The 24,878-nt window shown below is 55.1% G+C and overlaps 16 protein-coding genes and 1 non-coding gene across 17 annotated transcripts; 9 read left to right on the top strand and 8 right to left on the bottom strand.

Moving 5' to 3' along the window:
• Positions 1–70: 70 nt before the first annotated feature.
• On the top strand, positions 71–423 carry BAUCODRAFT_76081 (uncharacterized protein; the record flags this gene model as incomplete). The annotated part of the gene is made up of 2 exons (XM_007681189.1): positions 71–311; positions 371–423. The coding sequence occupies 2 exons, from the start codon at positions 71–73 to the stop codon at positions 421–423; spliced, it is 294 nt and encodes a 97-aa protein (XP_007679379.1).
• Positions 424–700: 277 nt separating this feature from the next.
• BAUCODRAFT_26586 (uncharacterized protein) lies at positions 701–1,420 on the bottom strand (the record flags this gene model as incomplete). Its single annotated transcript, XM_007680950.1, has 1 exon — positions 701–1,420. One exon carries the CDS (start codon positions 1,418–1,420, stop codon positions 701–703), a length of 720 nt encoding a protein of 239 aa, XP_007679140.1.
• A 409-nt stretch (positions 1,421–1,829) lies between these two features.
• BAUCODRAFT_36940 (uncharacterized protein) lies at positions 1,830–3,148 on the top strand. The gene is made up of 4 exons (XM_007681018.1): positions 1,830–1,940; positions 1,999–2,056; positions 2,118–2,411; positions 2,532–3,148. The coding sequence occupies exons 1-4, from the start codon at positions 1,876–1,878 to the stop codon at positions 2,883–2,885; spliced, it is 771 nt and encodes a 256-aa protein (XP_007679208.1). The 5' UTR covers positions 1,830–1,875; the 3' UTR covers positions 2,886–3,148.
• Positions 3,149–3,499: 351 nt separating this feature from the next.
• Positions 3,500–4,268, top strand: BAUCODRAFT_36939 (uncharacterized protein). Its single transcript, XM_007681017.1, has one exon. The coding sequence runs from the start codon at positions 3,756–3,758 to the stop codon at positions 3,915–3,917; it is 162 nt and encodes a 53-aa protein (XP_007679207.1). The 5' UTR covers positions 3,500–3,755; the 3' UTR covers positions 3,918–4,268.
• BAUCODRAFT_t28 lies at positions 4,190–4,284 on the bottom strand. The gene has a single exon. It is a non-coding gene; the product is annotated as a tRNA-Val (tRNA).
• Positions 4,285–4,476: 192 nt separating this feature from the next.
• On the bottom strand, positions 4,477–6,981 carry BAUCODRAFT_36938 (uncharacterized protein). Its single transcript, XM_007681016.1, has one exon. It carries the CDS (start codon positions 6,773–6,775, stop codon positions 4,556–4,558), a length of 2,220 nt encoding a protein of 739 aa, XP_007679206.1. The 5' UTR covers positions 6,776–6,981; the 3' UTR covers positions 4,477–4,555.
• A 156-nt stretch (positions 6,982–7,137) lies between these two features.
• BAUCODRAFT_36937 (uncharacterized protein) lies at positions 7,138–7,423 on the top strand (the record flags this gene model as incomplete). The annotated part of the gene is made up of 1 exon (XM_007681015.1): positions 7,138–7,423. A coding segment is annotated over one exon (286 nt), but the record flags the coding sequence as incomplete, so codon positions are not given.
• A 281-nt stretch (positions 7,424–7,704) lies between these two features.
• BAUCODRAFT_36936 (uncharacterized protein) lies at positions 7,705–8,540 on the bottom strand. The gene is made up of 2 exons (XM_007681014.1): positions 7,880–8,540; positions 7,705–7,806 (listed from the first exon to the last, which is right to left on the bottom strand). The coding sequence occupies exon 1, from the start codon at positions 8,374–8,376 to the stop codon at positions 8,164–8,166; it is 213 nt and encodes a 70-aa protein (XP_007679204.1). The 5' UTR covers positions 8,377–8,540; the 3' UTR covers positions 7,705–7,806; positions 7,880–8,163.
• Positions 8,541–9,116: 576 nt separating this feature from the next.
• BAUCODRAFT_234673 (uncharacterized protein) lies at positions 9,117–10,095 on the bottom strand. Its single transcript, XM_007681309.1, has 2 exons — positions 9,899–10,095; positions 9,117–9,840 (listed from the first exon to the last, which is right to left on the bottom strand). Exon 2 carries the CDS (start codon positions 9,788–9,790, stop codon positions 9,218–9,220), a length of 573 nt encoding a protein of 190 aa, XP_007679499.1. The 5' UTR covers positions 9,791–9,840; positions 9,899–10,095; the 3' UTR covers positions 9,117–9,217.
• Positions 10,096–10,190: 95 nt separating this feature from the next.
• On the bottom strand, positions 10,191–11,220 carry BAUCODRAFT_36935 (uncharacterized protein). Its single transcript, XM_007681013.1, has one exon. The coding sequence runs from the start codon at positions 11,214–11,216 to the stop codon at positions 10,344–10,346; it is 873 nt and encodes a 290-aa protein (XP_007679203.1). The 5' UTR covers positions 11,217–11,220; the 3' UTR covers positions 10,191–10,343.
• Positions 11,221–11,853: 633 nt separating this feature from the next.
• Positions 11,854–13,530, top strand: BAUCODRAFT_76372 (uncharacterized protein; the record flags this gene model as incomplete). The annotated part of the gene is made up of 2 exons (XM_007681211.1): positions 11,854–12,960; positions 13,012–13,530. The coding sequence occupies 2 exons, from the start codon at positions 11,854–11,856 to the stop codon at positions 13,528–13,530; spliced, it is 1,626 nt and encodes a 541-aa protein (XP_007679401.1).
• A 218-nt stretch (positions 13,531–13,748) lies between these two features.
• On the top strand, positions 13,749–14,769 carry BAUCODRAFT_234614 (uncharacterized protein). The gene has a single exon (XM_007681308.1). It carries the CDS (start codon positions 14,026–14,028, stop codon positions 14,689–14,691), a length of 666 nt encoding a protein of 221 aa, XP_007679498.1. The 5' UTR covers positions 13,749–14,025; the 3' UTR covers positions 14,692–14,769.
• Positions 14,770–16,127: 1,358 nt separating this feature from the next.
• On the top strand, positions 16,128–17,336 carry BAUCODRAFT_234643 (uncharacterized protein). Its single transcript, XM_007681307.1, has one exon. It carries the CDS (start codon positions 16,359–16,361, stop codon positions 17,178–17,180), a length of 822 nt encoding a protein of 273 aa, XP_007679497.1. The 5' UTR covers positions 16,128–16,358; the 3' UTR covers positions 17,181–17,336.
• A 68-nt stretch (positions 17,337–17,404) lies between these two features.
• BAUCODRAFT_40583 (uncharacterized protein) lies at positions 17,405–18,670 on the bottom strand (the record flags this gene model as incomplete). The annotated part of the gene is made up of 2 exons (XM_007681119.1): positions 17,405–18,208; positions 18,332–18,670. Coding segments are annotated over 2 exons (1,143 nt in total), but the record flags the coding sequence as incomplete, so codon positions are not given.
• Positions 18,671–19,151: 481 nt separating this feature from the next.
• On the top strand, positions 19,152–20,848 carry BAUCODRAFT_36929 (uncharacterized protein). Its single transcript, XM_007681012.1, has 4 exons — positions 19,152–19,507; positions 19,587–19,639; positions 19,688–20,672; positions 20,742–20,848. The coding sequence occupies exons 1-3, from the start codon at positions 19,248–19,250 to the stop codon at positions 20,506–20,508; spliced, it is 1,134 nt and encodes a 377-aa protein (XP_007679202.1). The 5' UTR covers positions 19,152–19,247; the 3' UTR covers positions 20,509–20,672; positions 20,742–20,848.
• A 452-nt stretch (positions 20,849–21,300) lies between these two features.
• Positions 21,301–22,164, top strand: BAUCODRAFT_150609 (uncharacterized protein; the record flags this gene model as incomplete). Its single annotated transcript, XM_007681306.1, has 1 exon — positions 21,301–22,164. The coding sequence occupies one exon, from the start codon at positions 21,301–21,303 to the stop codon at positions 22,162–22,164; it is 864 nt and encodes a 287-aa protein (XP_007679496.1).
• A 116-nt stretch (positions 22,165–22,280) lies between these two features.
• On the bottom strand, positions 22,281–24,753 carry BAUCODRAFT_568109 (uncharacterized protein; the record flags this gene model as incomplete). Its single annotated transcript, XM_007681305.1, has 4 exons — positions 22,281–22,876; positions 22,937–23,114; positions 23,170–23,346; positions 23,403–24,753. The coding sequence occupies 4 exons, from the start codon at positions 24,751–24,753 to the stop codon at positions 22,468–22,470; spliced, it is 2,115 nt and encodes a 704-aa protein (XP_007679495.1). The 3' UTR covers positions 22,281–22,467.
• Between the last annotated feature and the right edge of the window lie 125 nt (positions 24,754–24,878).

Genomic DNA, 24,878 nt, shown 5'->3' with positions numbered 1-24,878 from the left:
GCGTCTTTCCGACTCAATCACTACCCACCCACCCAGCACGCGACACCGTCTCCTACTACACTAACCCACCATGTCCGGCCGTGGCGGAGGTGGCGGTCGCAAAGTCCTCCTACCCCCAATCAATTTCATCTTCAAGCTCCTTCAACAACGCAGCACAGTCCAAATCTGGCTATACGAGCAACTCGGGATACGGATCGAAGGGAAGATCCGTGGCTTCGACGAGTTTATGAACCTGGTCATTGACGAGGCGGTGGAGGTCAAGCAGCCGACAAAGGCGGACCCGGAGCCGGAGAACCCGAGGCGAGAGCTAGGTGAGTATGGAGGGTGGTAAAGGTTGGGACGGTGCGGCAGGGCTAATAGATCGTTCTAGGGCAAATATTGCTGAAAGGGGATAATGTTTGTTTGATTCAGAGCCTGAGTTAGGAAAACACAACTCGAGTCGGGTATGGGTTACCACTTCTTAGGCTACCGAAAGCGTGGCGTACGGAGTCAAGCGGAGGCGCGACCATGCCGCTGATACAGCTCACTTCCACAAGTTCCGCAGGAGCTGAACAGATGTCCCACCATCGTCTTGCGCCGTCGAGCCGGCGGTGGCAGCTACGAGTGGTCATGAAACCGAAGTCTTAAGTCTCACCCAACCGGCCACATCTGATGTAAGCCCACCTTAGCAGCATAGCTCTGTATCTAAGACGAGTGCTTATCAAACTCCCTTTGAAGTCAGAAGTCGGCCGTCTCCGACAGCTACAGCGTCGACGCTCCAATCCCACTCCTCCATCACAATCCGGCCGTTTGGCTGGATCTGCTCGGCGAGACACAAGCCTACGAGAAACGGCTTGCTACGGCGGCCATTTCCACAGAGTCTGCTTAAGAAGCCATCATAGAAGCCGGCGCCGTGACCGAGCCTACTCATGTCCTCATCGAAAGCCACGCCAGGAACCACGACAAGGTCGAGCCCGCCGTCAGCACAATTAGCAACATTCCCAGAGACGCCATAACCGCCCAAAGCATTCTCCCGCTCCTCAACAGTGTCAGGAGAAAGGGAAGGGATGCCCCAAGCATCTCGCTCGAGACCTTCGTACTCTCTAATAGAGCTTAGCCGAAGCATCTGCATGACCTTGCCCTTTCCTGACTTCGTCTCCGGCTTTGGCACGGACTGGAGGTAAGGCACAAATACTTGCTTGCCACTGCTTAGAGCATTCCGGAAAACCATATCTGTACGAGCCTCACCGCTCGGCATCGAGAGGTAGACGCTGATCCGTCTCGCGTTTCTATACTGCGGCAACGAGAGTACCGAATCCTGAGCAATGCGTGACTGCTTCGCTACCTCGTCTTCACTGAGTTCAGCCAGTTGAGTTTTCACACTCCGTCGTAAATCCTTCTTTGCTTGCTTTGGTTGCACATCTGTGGTATTCGTCGACATTTTGCGTAGACTCAGGCGAGACAAGACAAGCTTCTCACGTTTCGTCCTTCCAGAGACAGGTGGCAAAGCAGCGGTCGTTGTGCGGCGAAAGAGACAGAGACATCGCTGCATATGCTCCTAATTCAGCGACGGCGCCGTGGTGAAACCTCCTCTGCCTCTACACTGCAGGCGAGATAGTGCATAATCTGCAGATCAACAGCGGTGTTGCTGAGGTCGATCAGTGTACAGTTTCTGGCGGGAGAACAACAAACTTCCGCCAAGGCTACGCCATCAGCCCTACGCCCCATGTCTCCATGTCCAACGATTACGACGACGCTTGCCATGCCAATACTTTCATATTGACATTGATTGTATCCAACAACAACACAACCCTCCCAAGAATCCCACAGAACTAGTACTCAGCGAAGAGAAAGAAATAAACACACGCCGGGCAGCCTTGGGTGGCAATAGTCGCAATGTTATTATACTCCTCGTTAGCGGCTGCGTTGGGGTTGGCGGCGTCGGTCACGGCGCAGACATGGTACAAGACATACATGGCGTGCAATACTGGATACGGCGTGACTGACAAGCTGCGATAGGCCAAGCAACCTCGTCGGCACATGGAGCACCAAATCCAACAAAACAGTCACAGGACCTGTATGCGCTCGCCCATCTTCCCCTCTCCCACCACTCCCACTAATACCACTTCTCCTATCAGGGCTTCTACGACCCCATAAATGAACGCCTGATCGAGCCGTCACGAACAGGCATCTCATACTCCTTCACGCAGGATGGCTGGTACGAAGAGGCCTACTACCGCGCCATCGCCAACCCTCAGAACCCAGCATGTCCGTCCGGCATCATGCAATGGCAACATGGCAACTGGGTCATGAACGCGAATGGGAGCCTGACCCTCACGCCGATTGAGGTAGACGGAAGGCAGTTGCTGAGTAGCCCTTGCGAATACCAGACGGGCATCTACACGAGGTACAATGTGACGGAGCAGTTTCAGGTATGTCATATCATTCCCTCATTATCCAAGACGAGAAGCGAGCAGGGACATAAGCGCTGCGATATCATTCTGTGGAGCATTATGACGCTTACGGCTACTGACTGAATGTGCCTCCTACAGCGCTACAGCCAATACATAGACCCCTACCACAACATCCCGCGCCTCGACCTCTTCCGCTTCGATGGCTCGCCCATGAACCCTATGTACCTCGTCTACAAGCCTCCGCAAATGCTACCAACCAGCACCTTGAACCCGACTTCCGCCACCGCAACCAACAAGGCGAAACGGACGCCCGCGGCAAACATGGAGATCCCGGTGGACTGGAAGATCAAGTTGGCGGGAGAGCAAGCTCATGGTGGCGAGAGCGTGGTGCACCGCATCAATGCCGATAGGTTGTGGTGGATTGGTCTCGGCATGACGGGAGTGGGTGGACTGCTATATTTGGGCCCGCGGAGGATGGGCATACAGCTTTAGAAGGGTTGTGACAGGATTTTGCGGCTGCGTTTGAGGGTGTAGGACTGTATATTCTATGGTTCATGAGCGCATATGGTATAGCGTTGATTGGGTACGGCGCTTGCGGGAAGTGGAACGACTGTGCTCAATAGACTTTCAACGTCATAAGATTTGTCCGAGCTTGCTATAGCGCTTGCTTTGGTTGACTCCACAGAGAGTAACCTCACCTCATCCCCGTCAGACTGGATGGCTGGAAATAGCTAACAAGGCAAGGTAGGCGCTGTGGACTCCGACACATTGCATATCCGCTATTACATTGAGCACGTCACCCTCGTATTGCGTTTCAAATGCGGCCTTTTTGTTGGCGGTGGATGCAAGGAAGTAGAGTGCGATGCAATTGTACCATCCAAGCGGTATCAGGGTGGCCCCCATCTGCCTTGCGTGGCTGTCCCAAGACTGTAAGGCTAAAAGGCTGTTGGCAGTAGTTGGAGTGGCTATACGCAATATGCATGTCCACAGCCGTCCGTGCTCGCCCGAAATTAGTCTCATCCTCAGGGCTCCCCACGGGGAGGTTAAAGCAAGGGATTGGCAGAGGCTCGCGGGTAGCGCGCGGCCTCTGGTGCTGCGCTGTCCAGTATACCAGTATCACATCCAGTCGTGCGGGACTGCTCTGGTCAGGCTAGTGCAAGGCAGCGTACGGGATGATGGATGTGGCTTGCAGCAGGTCTTGATGGTGCGTGGTCCGCACCCACGCTGATCGCCCTGCCCACACAGCCCAAGGACGATATATGTGGGCGCATGCCTCCGTGCGGGTTTCTACATTCAACGCAAGGTACGTTGTCAGATTAGGAACACTCGTCCGTTCTGGTAGATACCATTGATCGTCCAAAGATGACGATCGAGAGATCCGTGTGCCTTCGTCTCAGCCCTGGGCGGCACAGCCTGCAGGTGCTCGCAAGTCGACTATCGAGGCCTGGGCGGACAGCAGCGGCATTGATATCATTCCTCGCGTTAGATCTTCGTCCCCACGACCAGCCCCATTACACAGTATAGTACTTGTGAAGCGATCTCGCAATTATCCTCCTATCGTTGGTCGCATATACAAGGGTAAACTCCGACCACACTAACGAGTGAAACTTCCGCACCGTTGGCATAACCGCCGGCCTATACCGAAGGATTGGGTACGCCGGTATCAACGCCAGTGTGACGAGGGTGTGCCGCAACGCAAAACAGCCGACTCCCCCAAACTCTTCAGGGAAACTTCTGATGAAAGCAAAACGAACAATGCTACTATCGCCACTGTCGTCGTTGTGTGCAAAAGGACGTACAGGGACCGGGGTTTGAACCCGGGACCTACTGTGAACCAGACAACATTGTAATATTGTTAGACAGTCGTGATGACCAACTACACCATCCCTGCAGCGAATATTGAGCAGTTGGATTACGGACTATTATGTAGACTGCAATTCTACATCCGAGGATTATCCGGCTAGGGACGGGGCGATGCGAGACTATCAAGATCAGAAACACAATGAACGCGTACGAGACAGACAAGAAGGTAGACCTACTGTCTCCAAGACAACTCATATCATAGTGGCACGTAGATGTAAATACTCGCTCGCTATTAGAGAACGCCAACCATATGCCATACAAGAACGCTGCACATGTACCCACGCCAAACATCCTCCGCATCAGTCAACCTTTCCCTGCTGCCCTCCCAAGCCTCCCAGCAATCCATCCATAACCCCGCCCTTCTCACTTCCCATCCACCCTTTCCCTTCCCCAACTCTGAAATATCCCGGTAACGATTGCATCCGCTCTAGCCTCAGTTCGCGAACATACTGCGCCCCATACCTTCTCCACACAATCAACACGCCAATCGCCACTCCTATCGCGACGGCAATCGAGACCCGCGGATGCTCAAACAATTGCTCCTTGAACACACCCCAAGCATGTCCCAACACCGTCGTCGTGCTCTTGCTGCTCAGTTTTGGCGGGTTCGCTACGATGCGAGGTAGCGTTTCGAGAATCGACGTGCGAGAAGGCACGATAGGGTTACCAGTCATAGTCTGATCCCAATACCGATGATTGTCGTAATCGTACATCACCACCCTCTCGTGATCACTTCGCACAGAGACGCCAAATGTAGTCCTGATCCAGCGATCCCAAAACACGCCATCCACCCACGCGAACCCGACCTCGCGCCGCTCGATATCCTCCATGTTAATGCGGATACTCTTCGCAGCACGAAGCGCACGCTGGTCGTTTCGGTCCTCGGCCTCTTCGATACGGAGTTGTTTCGCATCACGGAGTTCCTGGCGTTCAAGCTGGAAAGCTTGCGTTTGCTTGTCCACCCACTCCAGCGCCGCGTTCTTGATCTCTCGTTTGGCGCTGGCGAACTCTTCCTCTCGTTCTCTACTGAGAATGCCGAGTACGACGAGTTTACCGTCCATGATCTCCCTCGCATTCGAAGCGGTGAGCTCGGGCACGATGGGGAGCCAAACGCTTTGCATCCAGCCTAACACCCGTCGGAAGTCGCGCATGTCTTTGGGTGAGAGGGCGGTGTAGTATGTTGGCTTGCCGTCGCGGGAGACTAGGAGGCGTGGCCAGGTGGAGATCTTGAAGCGGTCATTTAAGAGTGGGTCTTTGGTCGTAACGAGTCTGGCGTGTCCGATGAGGGACATGGTGAGGCGCTCTAAAGCGGCAAAGTCTTCGGTCGTGGTAGCGTGGTCATAGAAGTAGAGGAAAAGCACGTCTTCTTTCGCTTCGAGGGCTTCAAACTCCGCGGCCGTGACATCTTGGATGGGTTCCGCGACCGCGACCGCTTGATTACCAAAACGGATGAGATCGCCTAGCCCACGAAGACCGTCATATTCGATACGCTCGCCGCCACGAAAGAAGAGGAGGGTTGGGTAGCCTTTAACTTTGACGTCCTTGCACAGCCGCTTCTCCACGTCGCAATTGACTTCGCCTATGTTGAGTTGCCCGCGCATTTGCTTCGCCATGCCAGACCAGTTTGGCGCAATCGCTTGACAGTGTCCACACCATGGGGCGTAGAACTTGACAAACCAAGGATCGCGGCTCGTGGTGACGAGTCGTTGGAAGGATTCCGCAGTCAAAGGTCTGCTTCGGCCGTCTAGGTTGGGTGTGACAGGCTCCGCGACTCGAGTTGCAGTAACGGTGGATGCTGAGTCTGAGGCGGTCTTGGTGGCGTCCGTATCCTTCAGCGCGGGTTCTGGAGGTGCTTCGGGCATGAGAGTTTTCTCCACCGAGTCCGCGCCGACCTTGGGTACCTTCATGCCGCCCTTCGGTCGTGACCCGGGCCGGATGGTCTCGAGCGTCTCCTCCACCCACTCGCTCATCACCTTGATACTCCGGGCGCCCATGATCTCCTTCACCGGCTCACCGTCTTTGAAGAGCTTAATGGTAGGAAAGCTCTTGACATCCTTCGTGGAGCACGCATCCATGTAGGCCACACAGTCCACCTTGGCGAAGTGGAAGTCATAGTAGTCCGTGAAGCTGATGTCGGCGTCCTTTCCACTACCTCCCGCCACCGGTTCCTGTGTGTAGTAAAACTCGTAGAGCGTCAACCATGTCGGCGCAAATGCCCGGCAATGGTGGCAGTACGGGCTGAAGAACTCAACGGCCCAGTAGCCGCTGCTTATCGTCTCATCCAGCTTGGCGCCTTCGATATACATCTCCGGTGGGACATGCTTGCCGTTGAAGGTGCTTCCCTCTTCCACTTCCAGACCGGCATCGGTGCTCTCTGCCGTGCTGAACTCTCCTTCTCCTTCGGCGACGTCTTGGCGTTTAGGGAGGTCGAGGTCTTTGGCAGGCCGCTCCAACCATGCAGCGATGGATGAACCTATGAGAGTGGCGGTAACAAGACGCAGTAGGTACGAAGCGCGCATGACGAATGTTGACTGGGCTCAAGGCCCGTCAATACAGTAGTTAGATGCCAGTCGCCCGTGTATGCGCCACGTTATACGATCGGTATCAGGTCTACTGTCTTTCGTCACGTGGGTATATGGTTTGGTCGTAGAGTTCGTGGTGATAATCACGGTCCGATCCTAATGGTTCAATATCACGCGACAGCTTCAGAGGTTATTGCTTGCGGTCTTTGTCTAGACTACTTCCTATCTGCCATCCTTGTCTGATTGCATATGCAGGCTCGAACCCTAACCCTACTACCACGAACCTTACACTCCATACCTCAGGCTTCGCCATTGACATCTGAACATCACTCAACTCTGAGCAACAGCAAACCGCCGAGATGAGGTCTGCCACCCGCCTCCTCGCCTCCCTCGCCTCCTCCGCCACCTCCACCGCCGCCAAAAACCCTACCTTCCTCGAAGCCGGCTCTCCCACCGGCCTTACCGGCCTCTTCACTCACTCCACCCCTCGCACAACCCTCATCCAACTCTACAATAGCACCCTGACCAAACTCCGCCAGAACTTCCCTGAAAGCAGCGTCTACCGCCAATCCGTCGAAGCCTTGACGAAACACCGACTGGCCATAATCGAGTCCGTCAAACCCTCCGGCTTGGAAGAATGGCAAACCCGCGTCCAGCAAACCGTAGATGCGCACCCCGAAGCCTTCAAGAAGATCCCCGTCTCTTCTTCTCCGCAGGGGACGGAATATAACGTTGTTTACAAAGCCAGCGCGGCCGAAGCTAAGCTGAACGCAGAGATGGGCGACAAGAATGCAAGAGAGTTAGGCGAGGGTCCGCGGACTGAGCACGAGCGCCGCAATCAGGGACGTCAGCTCGCGCATGACCCAGTGGTGGATGCGGCCAAGATTCCAAGGATTGAGCCGGAGCCGCCATTGAGTGCGAGTCAGGTGGAGGAGGTAGAGCAGCGGATTGCCGCGGGCTTGATCGAGGAGATTATTCAGGTGGCGGAGGGGGAGGAGAAGTTGGTTGATACGCTTGCGGAGGCGAAGATGTAAGTCATCTCACTTATTTTGTGAGAGAAGATACGGTGATGGGGTTAATTACTAATGTGCCATGTCTTACAGATGGGAGGAACTCGAGGAGAAGCCTGCAGAGGGCCAGTGGACGTACTTTGATCGGAGAGACACGCATACTCCAGAGACGCAGGCGAGGTAGCCGGAATCGGTCTACTGCTGGCAGTGGTAGTACGTCTGGGTGGGTATGTGACCTGCTCACGCCAGCCCACTTGTACATATGTAGCAACTAATCCCCACACGCAACATACGCTTACGGCCCACGTGGGTAGAAAGGTCGATTACATGCCATTGATGCTTCTGAGGACTCCGTGATTCTGGCTTCGGTGACCGTCAATCGTCGTTGGTCGACCTGGCGGATTCGGCGTCACTCGCTAGGTATGCTCTTATCTTTGCTCCAGCGTCGACGCTTCGCAATGTCAGACGACAGTGATAGCGCGCCGGACTGTGGGAGCGTCCCCAAGCAGCTTCACTCATACTGGCAATCACAATACCACAACCTTTCCAGCCGGTTGGGCGTGACGACTGGGCGCCTTTCCTCCGCATTCTTTACTTCCATCTCCGACACCTACTTCTCCTTCATATACTCTACCCACTCTTCGCATTCGTTGTCGTCATAGGCGAGCCGAGAATTGTGGGTAGTTGTCTCTCTTGTGACGGAATCGTGACGGAACATCAGCTCTAGCTCCCTGTAGCTCTTGCAATCTACGAACCGTCTCTCTACCTTGACTTTATGCACATCCGCTAAGGACTTGTTCTAAAGAAGACCAAGCCACTCTTGCAGCCGTATAGAGCTGTCCTTGGGCTTGTCCTCATAGCTCTCAGACTTGTGGCCCAAACTCAGCCTACTCAGGTCGAAGAACAACATATTTGAGCGGTGAAAGATCGAAAGGGCCTCGGTCCTCAGCATGCGATTGACCTGAGCTGGCGGAGGAGTTTACTTGTTCTCGCTTTCCTGATTATGTACTGGAGAGGTACCAGTGCTTCAGCGATGACTAGTATCGGAGTCCATCTTCGCGAAGTGAAGTTGTCCGGACGGAGACGAACCCACAGAATTCTCATTCACCTGCAGTGATGTCCTCATGTGCTGCCTGCGACAGGAAGGGAAGCTACGCCTGCTGTCAGGGTCGCACCTTCCCAGACCAGGTTGGTTGGTCAAATGCGTCGAAGATAAGGACTGGCACATTGTGACGCCGCTGTGAGCACATGGGTGTTATATGCTTTGCTGTTTGCCCCAACTTGAGCTAGCCGGCATTGCACTGAGCAGAACGTAGTGCGGGAGCGTGCCCAGTCACCGGCGAAAGGAAGAGATGACCGGCCACCTGACATTACCGCCCCGAAGACACCTAAACACCAGTTCTCCTAACCGATGCTAAACTCAGCCGGTTTAGCAAAGCTCCCACAATTCCCTCAATCTCTCCTTCGTAAGCATCGCACCGCCGCTGCCCTCCGGCCGAACCCGCGCTAAATCCGTCACCTTCTTGATCCATGCGTCACCAGCTCGACAGCCGACGTCCCAGGTAACAACCTTGCCATCGACCGTCCTTAGCTTGAGGTTGAACGTCAAGAGCACAGACGCCACGCAGAAGTTTCTGTCCGGGCATACTTTCGTGAAAGCCTTTGTCAGCTTGATTCTGCGGAAGTAAGCTAGAGCTTCGTTTGACGTTTTCGTGAACCACCGTTCAAACCGAAGTGCAGAGTAGCTGCTGCCATTCTCGAGTTCGAAGATGTGTGTCAGATGGTAGAGGTTCAACGTATGCCCACGAAGTCCATGGTTGACTTTGACAATAGACGGCATTTGGTAGTCGAAGTGTCGAATAGCGTATGGATGGCGAGTAGAGGGAGTGTGTCCTTCGGCGCATAGGACGGAGCCGCAGACGGTGAATTGCAATTCCATCGGCAGTTCGTGGAAGCGGTTGAATGGGGGACCATCATCACCACGCTCCGACAAACCAATCATCTCGGCTCGGTCGTGCTTTCCAGTCTCCCTTTCCCGCCCAGCGTGGATACCTTGATCTTGCGGTTAGTGATGAATCGTGCCAATTCCTGGTCGTTGCAGTTCGTGTACTTGCAGCGCCCACAACCTGCGCGGTGCCATAAGTCTTGCAGTTGTTATTTGCTGCGATGCTCTTCGTGTGTAAACCCAGCCCTGTGCAGGACTCTAAGCAGGAATGGCCTTCCGCGCAACACCATTTGGGCGGCCTCAACTTTCTGGAGGTCTTTCAAAGATATCAAGTCGAATTGGGGTTGCCCGCTTCTCAATACGGGCTCAAATCTGCCTGCGTGTGGCTTGCAGCTCCCACTCCCAGGACGGTGACGAATATTGTTCAGACATGCTTCTGTCAAAGGGCCAACTTGCGGGAACTCTGGCTAATGCGTGGAGTCATGTGCGTTGTAGTCATGTGCGACATGCGTTTGATCGAGAAGCTACTCCGGTTTTAGGAAGGTTCGCACCTTCCTCGACCGAGCGGCACCATCGTCACTGCCCTGAAGTAGTGCTCCCTAGAGACACTCTAATTCTCAAACTTCAGCCCACTCTCCTGCCTCACGACCCCATATATCCCTGCAATATCGCCCTTATCCCCCGAATGCTCAATCACATCCTTCAAATGCGCATCCGCCACCTCCAGACCCTTCATCTTGCACCCACAGCTCTCCGCCAAACTCCGCGCATGCCCGGCATCCTTGCGCGCCAACTTCGCTGCAAACGCCGGCTCCTCCCGCTTATAGTAGTCTCCCTGCCGTAACCGATTGCTGTACGCAGTATACGGACCCGGGAACATGGTCTCAATGAAAGCGTGCAGATTGTCCGTGCCTAGTCCGCACTTCTCCGCAAGCGTGTGGCCTTCGGACAGCGTCTCGACCATGTTGAGGATGAAAGTGTTGCCGACGATCTTGAGGCGCGTGGCGGCGCCGTGGGGTTGGTCGGCGTAGTCGATTTCAGCACGGCCCATGACGCCTTTGCAGTAAGGCTTTACGCGGTCGACCTGCGCTTTTGGTCCGGCAAGGACGCAGACGAGCTGCCCGGCATCGGCCATTGCGGGTGCGCCGAAGACAGGGCAAGCGACGAATTCTGCTCCCGCTTCGCTGATGGTTTTGGCGAGCTTGTTGGTGGTGTCCGGGTGCACGGTCGAGCAGTCCACGAAGAGCTTGCCCTTGGCTTCGGGGCTCTTGAGGGCTGTGTTGATGGTCTCTTCGATGGCTTTGTCATCGCCAACGCAGGTGAAGATGATGTCTGCGCCTTTTACGGCATCCTGGATTGTCGAGGCTACCCTGGCCTTGCCGGAGGGTAGAGTGGAGGTGAGTTTCTCGGCGCGGGCGACGGTGCGGTTGTAGACAAGGAGCGGAGCGGTGTAGGTGCCCTTCTCGACCAAGTTCTTGACCATGCCGCGACCCATGTTGCCCAAGCCGATCCATGCTAGTCGTGGGCTTGAAGAGCCGCCGAGGCCTACTGCTTGCTTTACTGTCTCCATGGTAGAACTTATAGCTGTCAGTCAGTGATATAAGTGAGAGTAGTGGCAATGAAGAGAGTATGGATGTTAAGAAACTGGAATCGAATCTATAGATCTGCCAATTGCGTTCATATATACTTCACTTTGAGCTGCACCTTCAATGACGTCTTGGCAAGGTCAAAGATGCTATGCGGTAATTGCGGACCGGGCGCTCATGCTTATAGCTTTGATCTTATCGACGTCTCCTCTATAGATACTACTGGCCGGAACAGGCAGATGGACTCGACGAATATCGAGTGTGCCGAGAAGAAGTTATGTTTCGAGTACGTGAGGGAAGCAGGTGATTGTTGTAGAGCAGGAAGAAGGGGAGCCGGCTGTCAGAAGGCGATCGATCCTCCGCTGACACCGGCGCGGTTATCAGCGGCTGGATGAGACGACAGCAACGTCGCCAGCCCAACGCAGGCGGCACGCAGTCTCTCGTCCAACTTCAGACATCACATGTAAGTCTCTCTTGTAAGTACAACATTCCACTGTCTCTTCGACCTCTCCGCCTCGTTACAATATCGCCACAATGTCACACCTCACCACAGAAAAGCCCCGGCATCCGCCCTTGATCATGGACTCCATCCTCCAGAACATAGGCAATACGCCTCTTGTCCGCCTCAACAGCATTCCCAAGTCTGCCAATATAGACTGCAAGATCTACGCAAAATGCGAGTTCTTCAACGCTGGCGGCAGTGTCAAAGACCGTATCGCCTTACGTATGGTCGAGGCGGCGGAGAAGGAAGGCCGTATCAAGCCCGGACACAGCGTCCTCATTGAGCCCACTTCAGGCAACACCGGCATTGGGCTGGCGCTGGTGGGTGCGGTGAAAGGGTACAGAACCATCATCACGTTGCCGGAGAAGATGAGTAGCGAGAAGGTGAGTGTGCTGAAAGCGCTGGGAGCGGAGATCATCCGGACGCCGACGAGCGCGGCGTGGGATAGTCCAGAGAGCCACATTGGCGTCGCTCGGAGGCTGGAGAAGGAGATACCCGGCGGTGTCATATTGGATCAGTATAGTAACCCAAACAACCCGCTTGCGCATGAGCTGGGCACGGCGAAGGAAATCGTAGAGCAAACCGAGCATATAGAGGGTCGTCTGGCTGCTGTGATCGCAGGTGCTGGCACCGGAGGCACAATCACGGGCCTGGCGAGGGGTATACGCAAGGCGCACGGTAACAGCGTGAAGATCGTGGCTGCGGACCCGCAAGGTTCGATCCTAGCGTTGCCCGCATCATTGAATGACGACTTCAAAGACAAGCCGTACAAAGTGGAAGGTATTGGTTACGACTTTATTCCGGAGGTTCTCGTGCAGAAGGAAGTCGACCAGTGGTACAAGACCGACGACCGAGAATCCTTCTACTGGGCCCGCCGACTCATCCGCGAAGAAGGACTGCTAGTAGGTGGCAGCTCCGGCTCAGCAATGACCGCCTGCATGAAAGCGATCAAGGACATGAACTTCAGCAAGAACGACAGTGTTGTGGTCATACTACCGGACAGCATCCGCAGCTACCTCAGCAAATTCGTGGACGACGACTGGCTGGCCGCAAACGATCTGTTACCGCCTTCGCCACCACTTACAGCCCCTTCCACCCCGCATATGGAAGCCAAAGACAAATCCGGGCAGGAGAAGCAAGTAATCCCAAAGGACCACAACGACGACCATCCTGCTCCTTCACAGACCAAGTCCAGCCGCCCCATCTCCCGCGACGAATACGCCCACGCCACCATCGCCGATCTCCGCCTCAAACCCATCCAAACCATCAGCTCCACCCAAACCGTCGACGAAGCCGTCGAATTAATGCGAGACAAAGGCTTCGACCAAATCCCCGTCACCTCCCGCAGCAAAACCCGCCGTCTGATCGGCCTCGTAACGCTAGGAAACTGCCTCTCCTACCTCTCCTCTGGTCGCGTTACAATAGATTCGCCTGTAAGTGAAGTGATGTTCAACTTTAGCAAACTGGATGAGGTGAAACCTTTGGAGAAGAACCCGGCCTTGACGGAGGGAGATGAGACGAAGAGGCAGTTTGTGGAGATTACGAAGGAGACGAGCTTGAAGGCCTTGGAGAGGTTCTTTGTTTGGAATGCGGCGGCGATTGTGACGGAGAGGGATGGGGAGGGGACGTTGAGGGCGGTGGCGGTGGTGACGAAGGTGGATTTATTGGTTTGGCTTGTGAGGAGGGGAAGGTCGGAGGGCGGTAAATGAGCTCATGGGCTGGTGGGTTGATGGTTCGAAGAAGTGAGTGCGCGGGGTCCCGATTAGGTGTTGTTGGCGTATGGTTTCATCGCATTGATGCAGACCGATTGTTGTCACACAACGCTTCCGTCTTGCTTCCTGGCTGAACAAGAGAGGAGCAAACAGCGTGTCAGCATATATCAGGTCGTCCTTCCCGCTCGGACTTGCAAGAACAAGAACGTAAACGACGCTAACGCCTGTCCGTCGCTGGTATATAAATTGCAGGAAACTTCGCTGAGCGGCTGCGCAGGTCGCACGACGGAGTTTTGTCGTTAGCCGTTCGAGGCCCAGCTTGTCTGGAGTGACATTGCAACGTTGAGCTTCCGCCCAGGAGATCTGTTTCATAGGGCGACGAATGCATACACGGGCCGCAACGCCACGGCCAGCCGAGTGAATAGGCCACGCATAACACAGTGGGTCCCGATCACATGGCCTACGAGACCTCCGAGTTTATGCGTTTGGTGAATGGCGAGCCTTGACCCGCAGCCACTTCCGGCGACTCAAGCAAAATTCGTGCTAAAGCATTCGAAAGCTTCGGCAGTTCTTCACGCAATTCCTCCACCTAAGTACGCAACTGACGTGCGGACAAACTCAAGACAGCCGCTATTCAACACACGATCTAAAACTACAATGGCGGAAGAGCAAAACGCTCCGGCTCTGTGGTCATCACGCCCAAAGCGCCAATTGCGCGATCAACTCCTCAAGTCTGCTCTCAAGCAGCACGGAATCCGGTATCATGATCGAGACAGCGAAGAGCGCCTACAAGAACTGGTGAAGCGCGCCGAGCGTGGCCTACGCAAGTATTCCAACTGCACGTACGAGGAGCTGGTTCAGTTCGTCTGTGACCGGAAGCTCAAGGTATCTGGCACGCGGCGCGACAGCAGGGAGCGGTTTAGTGAAACACTTGAACGCCGCGACGACGAACTTCTTTTCCCACGCTTCACCCAGCTGCCCACGGAGCTGCAGAGCAACATCTGCGCGTTCGCTTTGATCGGTATAGGAGCCCTCGGAGCTGGACCCGTTCGGCCCCCCAGCTACAACCATGCATACGAGATCCCGCGCTTGGCTCCCGTGAATGGCGTGTTACGAGCTGAAGTTCTATCCTTGTACCACCGTATGAACGTGTTCTAGTTCAACATTGACGAAGACGACGAAAGCTATTTCCAAGCGTGGCTTGGCATGGTCTCACGCAACGCACTGTAGCATATCTGTGGAGTTGAGATCGTCAAACGCCTTCGCCATGCGAAGAGTGTTCCGCTCAAGGCGCTTGCGAAGTGGCTCTGGACGTCACATTCGGTCCGAGTGTCGCAAGCATCGAGGTCGACATCGTGAGGACAAGTTGTGACTGTGTCGGTGGCCTTCTTGGCAGCTGCTGGGTCGAAGATATGGAGCGCCTGTCGTCAGAAGTGTGTAAGGCAAGCAATGGCCAGGAAGGCACGGTCTTGACGCGGGAGTGGCTGGAAAGTGCATGGGCGGTTGGAAAGAAAATCTAGTGGTGCTGCTGGAGAATGAAGCCGAGCAGATGGGGAGGGACTGCAGAGCTTGGGTATAGGCTGGAGTATTTGCTGCGATACAGCATCAAACAAACAATGGAGACTGTCGTGACATGACGGCGTTAATGATGTAGCATTTATTCGAAGCGGCCGAGAGTAAGGTCTAAGCGCCCTTCCGTATTCAGTCCCGTCCGTTTCCTCCCTACCCCTTCGCTCTCATTCTAACCTGAAAGTCTCGATTACTCCTGAATTCCGCTAGAATGATCATCTCCCTTGGTTCACAAGGAACGAGCTGTGGAGCACTCGTCGGGGTAGAACCACTCACACAAAGGTGCTCACGTATAGTCATGTTGTCGCCGCGGCATAGCCTGCGCCTCGATTGCCACTAATGCCGAGCGACAAGAAGGCCTTTTGCCGCATTTGATGGACCAGCAAAACCAGTCTAGACAAGTTCCAAGCGCTGCCGTTGATGTTGGTGAAACCTGCTCGTTTCGTAAATGCCGGCGTCGCTGTGTCAAGATGACCTTCTGTGCAGGAAATTACAGTGACGGTAAGCCAACCTCTACTGGCTTCTTGGAACTCCAGATGGAGCTGCAAACGTCAATTTGCGAAAATGGGACGATCGACATTGATGACGAATGTTCAGCTATGCCGCCAGTCTCCGATATGAGGGTAGTTGTCAAACGTGACCTAGGATGTAATGGGACTTCAACGGACTGTGTTCAGTGGACGAAGTGCCACTGCTCGCGTACGTCAATACGGCCGGCACATCATCGCACGCGGCTCTTAAGTCACTCAGATGTTTCTGTCCTTGACATTGAAGCAAGGGGACTGTTTGTATAACTGGCTTGCAAATGTGAGTTTGGAAGCAGGTACACCGGACGGGCGGGTGATCGCATACGGACCTCAAGATTGGCGCTTTAGCTATCTCGGACTGGGCAGAGTGGTATCTGTCGCCATATTGAAGGCTGGCATGACGCACATTGTATTGGCGCTTCGCAGCACGGCCGTCATCACCGGAGGCTGGACCATGCCGTGCGGCGGTAACAGCGACCTTTCGCAATTTGAGCCTTACTGCGCTAATCGTCATATGACCAACAGTACGAATGCAACATCCGTGCGAGAACAGATGTGAACGGTGAGCGGGTTTGCCGCCCTTTACGGCACAGCAGCGCTTAGTCCCCCATCTCCTGCAAGGCCACCATACCGAGCGCCAAAAGCCGATGCACGATATACTTAGGTCAAGTGCTTGTATCATCTTGAGTGCCATGGCGGCGAAGCAGCGCATACGTTGTTCCATCTCGAATGCGGCGTAGTCGAAGCAGACGGTCAAATGGACAAACGCTCGCCTTATGCGACATCTTGTCTGAGACCATCCATCGCTACTGTCCTCACTCTCTGACGCCCTTTGTCTTGTCAGTGTTTTCGTCTGCTGGCTCAGACAAGATGCGTTTCGTTCTCTCGGTCTCAGTAGCCTTCGCCGCGCTTCGTTCCGCAACGGCCGCCTTCTATGTGCCAGCCATTGGCGACAACGGCTTGCAGCAGATTCTCAAGCATGTACCAATCACGATAACGAGCACCACGACCGTCACGAGGACAATGGCCTATGCTTCGGCAGTAACGAAAGGACCGCCATTGCGTTTCAGCAGGCACGGCGATGTTGTGGAGGTCGAGACGGGGGTGCCTATAGCCTCCGCAGCCACCACCCAGGCACCCCAGAGCTGCGCAGCTGCGCCAAGGGATGCTCGTAAACAGGAGAGTAGCCTCACGGATCAGACGGCTTCCTGTGATTGGACGACGTGGATTTGGTCTCGCTTGTTGTACAGATGCACTATTTCAGCTGGAAGCTGGTCCGTCAGCCCTACGTCTTTTCCTGGTACTGCGCTCATGCTGACAGTGATGCTTAGTTGCCGCCTTGACCGTGCCGAGGTCGTGGCCGTCCACAGATCGGACGGCAAATCAGTCGGTTCCAGTGTTCAGGACTTGACCGAACGGCGCGCTTGCAGTCTCGAACCTGGCAGGACTGTGCCTTGCCACTTCAGGGGCGACACTCCCATCTTCGAGTTCGACGCGGAAGAGGACAGAAGGCCGCAGGTGCATGAGGTCGACCTAGAGAGGTCTGTGTAGTTGACGGTTCTGCATGCTCAGTGCTTGGCGCATGTATTTCTGCAAACCCTACTGGCCTCAGTGGTAGACGATACTGTTGCCCATTCCGGGACCGTAATGATCGCCAAGGTGCACACATGGATTGCTGGAGCGCGGAGGCTTGGCTCCCATGTCGTCTCTGTGTTTCGCTTCCTGTAGATAATTGACACTGCAATAGATCATGTAAACATCTTTTCATAGCAGTGCTCGCCCGTTTCGAGGATTTGCACCTCATCGCCAACTCTGATAATGCCACGCTCAAACATCGGTATCGTCTGCATACCAAGGCAAGGATGCGGGTAGGCTCCCGTATCAACCTTCCTGGTCTTGCTCAACGTCGTGTAAGGCTCATTCCTATCCTTGACGCCAGTGTCCTGGTCCACGTTCGGCAGCTTGCAGCGAGCGGTACGGCAAGCGACATGGTACTCTGCGTCACATTCAAAGAGACCCTTGTCATTGCGACCGATGCGTCTGCCTACGGTGATCTTCTTCCAAGTGTCCTCGGTGAAGGGTGCGGTGCCCGTGATGTAGAAGTTCGCTCTGAACCGAGTGGGGTCCAGCTGCCCTTTCGCACTGGTGTCGGATGGTAGCGAGTCGTCTATTGCTTTCACGCTGGCCAGACCCATCAGATTGACGGGAAAGGCATCGCCAAAGCCAACACGGAAGTCATTGCCCGACGCATCCTTCGGCAGACATCTGGTCACTGGTCGCTTGTTTGAGTCGTCGACGCGGAACAGTGCAAGAGGGTTTCTAACGCCAATGAATTGTGCTAGCTTCTGAAGGTCGCTTTTGTCAATCTCCTTGGTCATGTTTAACGCTCGTGCGGCGTCTTCCCAGATGCTCAGCTGCTCATAAGAGTAGCCTTTCGCCTCAGCGCGCTGCGATGTTGGCGTAAGTGGTATCACTATGTTCACCCGCTGCGTGCGTAGCCCCAGTGCATTCAACGAAGGCTCGTGCGGGAAAGAAATTACCACGCATCCACCTTGAGCAGCCCAGTCGAAGCCCTTGGCCTGCGTCTCCGAGTCACCGCCGATTTCTAGCTGACCAACCAGAGTAGAACCCCGATTCCTCCGGCGGCCTCCCGAAGGGTTGCTCGGAAGACGCTGCGATTTGGAGCCACGTCCGTTCGCCACCGTAGGAGGTTGACGCTTAGGCTCCGGGATCCAGAGTTCCGTCTGCAGCAAGGCGAGCTTGGGAAACTCTCGTTGCGTGATGAAGCGCCAGCGATCTTCTCCGGCAGCCTTGTCCTTCTCGCTTCTTGGTAATTGCTGTGCGAAACAGAACAGCCGGTCGTATCTCAAGCCGCTTGACTCGACCTCCGAAGCTGGCAGTTCAACACCACGGCATGATTTGATAGGATACGTAAATAGAGCTTTTACGATCGGACGAGCATCCTCAGCCGTGCCTGTCTGTTGAACCTGCCGATTGAGATTGCTTTTCCCTCTCAGACCAAGTCGCCGGCAACCTCGAGGCACGTCTGGGGGCTTCGTCTTCGCTGCTGTGATCTTCTCGGCGGACACTGAGAAGAAGATGGGCCCCACAAGGACGGCAATTGTGAGGAGGACTCCGGGACTCGTCAAATAATCGACGTAATGCTGAAACAATGCCATGGCCGCCATCGCCAGTACTAGATGTGCAATGCCTCCGTAGAAGCGCAGACTAAATGTATTGCTTTCACCGGATGCTGACGCGGAAACCGAAATGATGTATACAGATCACTTTGCTTGAGATGCTCTTCGTGACATGCGAGCCCGAAGGAAACAGTGACAAACGTGTGCATTTGTTAAGCCTATCGCGTCCGTGGCAAACATCACAAGCGTAGATGCTGTAGTCGCGAGCAAGCATTCGCTCACTTGCGCTACACTATTGATGGGGGAGACACGGCCCGACTCGACGTCAGCTCGGCGCGGCATTGAATCGCGTCCTCTGCGACCACTGTACGCGTCCGAATCATTTTGAAGGATCCTAATGATTCTATCTGCAGCAAATCAATTTACATGCGTGAGGGCGAATGAATACGCTTGATCCGATGTAGCCAGAAAGGATCCGATGGCTGCCACAGCCCAGATTATCAACCTTTGCTCCTCCCCGTCGGCGACACAAACGAAGGGACATGCACACCGTCTGCCCACTGTCTCTGCATCACGAGCGCTTCAGGACCTTCAGTCCCATGGACCAGATGCCGTGAGCACCGGTCTGCAGCCTCTCGACTTTCTCGTAGCCGGCAAAGCTTCCGGTCAAGGCGGCTTCGAACGTGGCAAAGTTGGTGAGCTATGGGGTCCAGTTGGCGCGGGCAAGACTACCATACTGTACGTCTTACCAATTGAGCGTGTCCATTGATTCACCAGGGCTGTGTCGATCCAGGCTCTAGCATTAATAGCGCAACAGGATGCAAGCTGCCGCGAGGGAAGTAATGCGAGGGCATATGGTGACATGGCTCGGTATGTGCTCACTCCTCCACCATATTGTATCCTACTCATTCGAGTTAGATGCTGCTACACCACTGTCCGGCCCGAGGCTACGCTCGATGCTGCAGCGTCGGGCTGATACCGCGAGCGACGGCTCTCTCAATTCCAGTGAGCTCGAGGCCTGCATGTCCCGCTTTTCCTACCGTGCTGTGCCAACGTTATCACATTTGCTGGCGCTAATTCTTCACCCGAGAGACGGCTTCGTCCGAGAAGGCACGTCGCTTCTGATAATCGACGGGTTGAACTCTCTGATCGACAATGATTACCCGCGCATACTTTTCGCCAGTGGAAACAAGACCGAACAGCAGAAATGGCAAGCCGGGCGTCGCTACACCGTCCTCGGCGCGCTGGTCGCAGGTCTAAACAAGCTAGCCGTCATCCACAACTTAGCAGTTATCGTTACGACAGGGTGTGCCTCCCGCATGCGTACTGACAGCGGGCTTGGCTCAGCGCTTATCCCGGGCGTAGGTGGTGCTGAGTGGGACGCTGGAGTCTGGACTCGCATGGTCGTTCTCCGGGACTATGCTGGGCGGTTCGCAGGCCTGCAGAAATGCGGTGGCCGGAGCCTCATTAGTAGGGAGGAGATTGGGGAGGTAGGGAAGATGGTCGGCTTTGATATCAGCGCTGACGGTGAGCTTGTGGAGCTCCGGGGCCGTGGCGCGCAAGTGATTCCAACAGCCGTGAAGCGTAGCCCGGTCAAGCCTCGAAAGCGTACATTCGATGAGGTGGCCGATTCGGATGGGGAAGTGGATGAGTACGGATGGGCAGAGATGGATGATGACGCTTTAGCTGCGGAGGCGAACATTGACGAGCCGACTGACGCGGGTACCGCTACGGTGTAGCTCGCCCAATATTATCACAGCATTTGTTCTACATGTACACTGCCTGCGGAAACAGCAGATGGCCGATCTTCATGCTGCTAACCGCGCATTTGTAGAGCTTCACTCAGTGCTTGCCTCCCGCTTGCGCGCCCTTCGATTCCGACTCTGCTTGCTTGAGGAAGTCTCTGTTGCGATTGTCAGCTACGACGGTGTTCCTGATATCTTGGCAATGGCCAGCATGGGTTCATGCGTACTGTATGAAGTTCTCCTCATCCTTGCTGCTTGCATTGAACTGCGGGCCCTTCTCGGTGGGCTTCTTGCTGCCGCCGCTTAGCATATAGCCGCCGACGAACATTGTGGTGAGCACGGCAATCGAGAGCTGGAGCGTAAAGTGTCAGTGGCCGCTCAGGCTTATACCATGGAGGCAGGGAGGTAGTAGGATCGCGGTCCAGTAATAAAAAGGGACAGTCCGCTGGGAGGAGAGACGTACGTGGTGCGAGCCGACCTTCGTGCCGAACATCTCGTAGTACTGCACCATCTTGGCGGTCGCAGTTCTGTAGACGCGGAGGAGTGGAAGGGTTCTCGAGTCGGAGTGCTTCGTGTAGCGAGTTGAATGTCTCCAGTGCTCCTCAGAGATGGACTGGGGTTTCGGAACGGGAATGACGCCACAGACCTTGCGCCACACTCGGCGACACTAGAGCTCGAGCTCAGAGGCCGAGGCGTACTGATACCCTCTCCGATACCAGAGACGTACACGTAGACACACACTCTGAAGCAGTAGCGTAGGACGAAGTATTGTACCAGGACAGCATCATGGCCCGTGGCGACAGGAAAAAATCAGATCTTGACGACCTTTCAGACATCCCTCATGAGCGTACAGACGGCCCCCGACCAGACTTCTCCAAACCACTGCCCCGAGCGACACTTCCCAAGGAGCTCCAAGACACCATAGATAACGAGGAGTCATGGTGGAACCTCTTCCAGCAAGGCAAAGGCGAGGACACTACCGAAACCTCCGTCCGCTACGCCGCCTACGCCCGAAACTTCCGCACTATCCTTCTCTCTGCACACAGATACGTGGCCTACACCAGTGATATAGGCGAGAGCTTCCGCCCCATAGCACATCCGCGACTGGTTACAGCGGCCTACGGTATCTCATGGGCGTATTTGATCGGTGACGTCGGCCACGAAGGCTACAAAGCGTACGTGCGGAACCAGCAAGCTCTACACCCAGCTGCAGACACGCCGCCCGACCTACCGGCTTCCGCAACGACCTCTCCATCTCACGAGACAGCGCTCACCGGCCGCGTGGCGCCGATTGACCACTGGGGAACCGTAATGGCGCAACGAGCCGTCTTCCAATCTGTAGCATCGATGGGCTTGCCCGCCTTCACCATCCACAGTATCGTACGGTACTCGGGACAGGCGCTGAAAGGTGTAAAGAATACGCGGATACGGACCTGGGGTCCTATCGGACTTGGTCTGGCTGCTGTGCCTGCTTTGCCGTTTCTTTTCGACAAGCCCGTCGAATATGCCACCGAGTGGGCCTTTCACACGGCGTTTGAGACAATTGGGGGCCCGGAAGCGGTCGGTCATAGGTCGGCAGTGGAGACGACGGCCACGGGTACGGGGAAGAGGAAGGAAGGTATCGCTAAGCCCAAGGAGAAGGAGCTGTAGTCGTTGGCATTGCGATCGTGAATCGTACGGCGTTCTGGCGCTCTTGACTTCCCTCGTTCGCGCCTGCAGCATGCGGTGATATGTGTACATATATGCAGAGACGACCGAGTATTGAAGCTGCGCGCTGACACTTGCGCGCAATTGAGTTCTTGTTGATTAAGTGCGATAGAAGGAGGTTCTATTTAGCTGTCCTACGAAGTGAGTGTCGGTGGTAAGCAAGAAAGGCTGCTATCCTACCAAGACACAACAAGTTCACACTCAACAGCAGATATTAAAAGTCTTGCAACTCCTCCAGGTCGGCTATTACTCAACCTTATGCTCCTTCTCCTTCTCCGCATTCTCCGCCGAACTACTCCTTGAAGGCTTGAGGCCCGACGTACCCTCACTCTCCTCGCCGGCATCGTTGGCAGCAGTATTCGCTGAAGCATCCCCACCCATTCGCGCTTCCTCGTCCCTCCGCTTGTCCTGTTGGATATCCAGTGCCGGCGCGAACTTAGACATAGACCTAAGCTTCTTGCCGTAAATGTAAAAGATAAAGGGCATGGGGATGAATGCCGCGGCGACGAAACCAAGTAGTGACATGCCCCAGTTGATACCGATGCCTTCGAACATGTAGTAACCGAAGAGCGGGAAGACGGCGCCGAAGATGGAACGCATGAAGGTGTTTGCTGCGATTGCAGAGGCTGCGAACATGAGATATGCGTCGATGATGCTGCAGTAGAGGTCAGCATGCTTGTTACGGATTGCTGTGGGGAGCTACGGAGGCTCGTACTAGTTTAGGCACTGTAAGAAGACGGCGTAAATGCCGAAGCCCAGGAAGAGGCCGGCGAGGGTGGGAACGATCCATGGAGTGGACTTCATGTAGCCGGCCCAGCCAAACCAAAAGAGGCCAGCGCAGAAGATGATGCCGCCAACCATGGTCAATGGAAGACGCCATTCGGGGACAGGGACTGTCGAGCGCCATTAGTGATGAAGGTCTGAGGTCTGGAAATGGCGGGCGCTTACTGTTGTTGTTCGCCTTCAACTTCTTCACGTAACCCGGATTCATCAGTACCACGCACACAAACCCAATCATCACGCCAATGATTAGTCCGATGTATGGCAGCCCGTTGACGCCATTGCTGAAACCGTGGACTTGGCCAAAGACCAGCCCGTAAGCGGTGAGATTGAGATACAGCAGGCCTGCAAATATCAGTACCAGCCATTCGTCACTAGAGTAGGCGGTCTTTATGACGTACCGTAGATGAATGACATGTAGATCGTAACTAGTAGTACGATCGGTTCAGTGAACAGGATACGCAGCGGACGCGAGATATTCTTGCTCAACAGCTCCTTGAGATCGACCTCAACTTCTTCTTGCTTAGCGTGAATGCCCCAGTTCCGGGTCATACGGCGAAGCTCGGATGCCTTGTCAACGAGGATGACCGGACCGTAGCTCTCCTTTTGGAAGAAGACAGCCAATATGCAGGCTGCAAACCCCATGAAAGCGGGAATGTACGCCGTCCATCTCCATCCCAGGTAAGACTTCGCTATGAATCCTCCAATGAACGGGCCGGTAAAGGGTCCGCAGATGATGGTAGCGGAAAAGCAAGCCACAGCGACACCACGCGCTTCGTTCGAGAACATATCCGCGAACACGGCAGCGACGACAGTCAGAGGACTGGAGCCAAAGAGACCGGCGAAGAAGCGGCCGAGCATGAGCGTCTGGTAGTCCTTGGCCACCGCAACAGTGATGTTGAAAATCCCGAAGCCAAAGGCGGCGATGATGACGGGGACACGACGACCGTACAGCTCGGACATGGGCGCAAATATAATCGGTCCGACAGCGTAACCGAGGACGAAGAGGGAGGTGCCGAGCGTCGCTACCTCGCGTCCGACACGGAAGTGCTCCTCGATATAGGTCATTGCAGGGGAGAAAACGGAGGAGGCGAAGGTTGCGGCCAGCGCGTCGAGGATCAAGATCCCGGCGATAATGAGTTTGGTCTTTAGCGGCCAGTTCTGGGCGTGCCGCGGGTCCTCGTGGCCGTCGAATTCCACGACGTACTCTTCCCGCTCCGGAAGAGGAGGAGGGTAAGGTTTCCCACCGCCAAAGCTGGGAAGGGGAACGCCGTCGCGGGACTTCGTCGTTCCGACCGTGTGGGAGTGTTGGAGGCGGTGTTCTTCCATGCGTTTGATGGCTGTGGGGTGCCGGTCGAGGTAGTCCATAAACGCCCGCTCCATCCTCGTGGAGGTTGTTGAGAGGGTAGTGCCTACAGAGTCCAGACGATTGGTGCGGTAGCGCGTGCCACCTGTCTGGATGGCTTCGAAATCCGGATTCGTGCTGACGCTGGACATCTCACGCTTGCCACGGGCTCGGGGAAGCTCCTCTTCCTCCTCTGCCTCCTCGATTTCTTCACGCGGTTCCTCGGGTACTTCTGTCGGTCCAGTTTCTCGATCATGCGCGTGATAGCTGTCATATGCGCGTTCCATTCGTTGGGCCTCTGGATAGTTTCGCCATCGTTCCGGCTCAGCTTGCAGTTCTGCATGTGCAATATCGGCATCTTCGCGGTCGATGGACGACATTCGCCGCTGAGGGTTCGAATGCGACATTGCGTGTGATACCCCAAGGTTTAACTACAAAGGCGCACAAGATGGCCGCGCTGTTGTTGGAGAGTACGTCTATAGGAGCGGGCGGCAAATGGGAGAACTCCAATCGGTTGACCTCAAGTAGGCTG

Source organism: Baudoinia panamericana (genome assembly GCF_000338955.1).
Source record: "Baudoinia panamericana UAMH 10762 unplaced genomic scaffold BAUCOscaffold_11, whole genome shotgun sequence".
Classification (NCBI taxonomy): Eukaryota; Fungi; Ascomycota; class Dothideomycetes; order Mycosphaerellales; family Teratosphaeriaceae; genus Baudoinia; species Baudoinia panamericana.
This window is presented reverse-complemented; position numbering and strand designations above follow the sequence as displayed.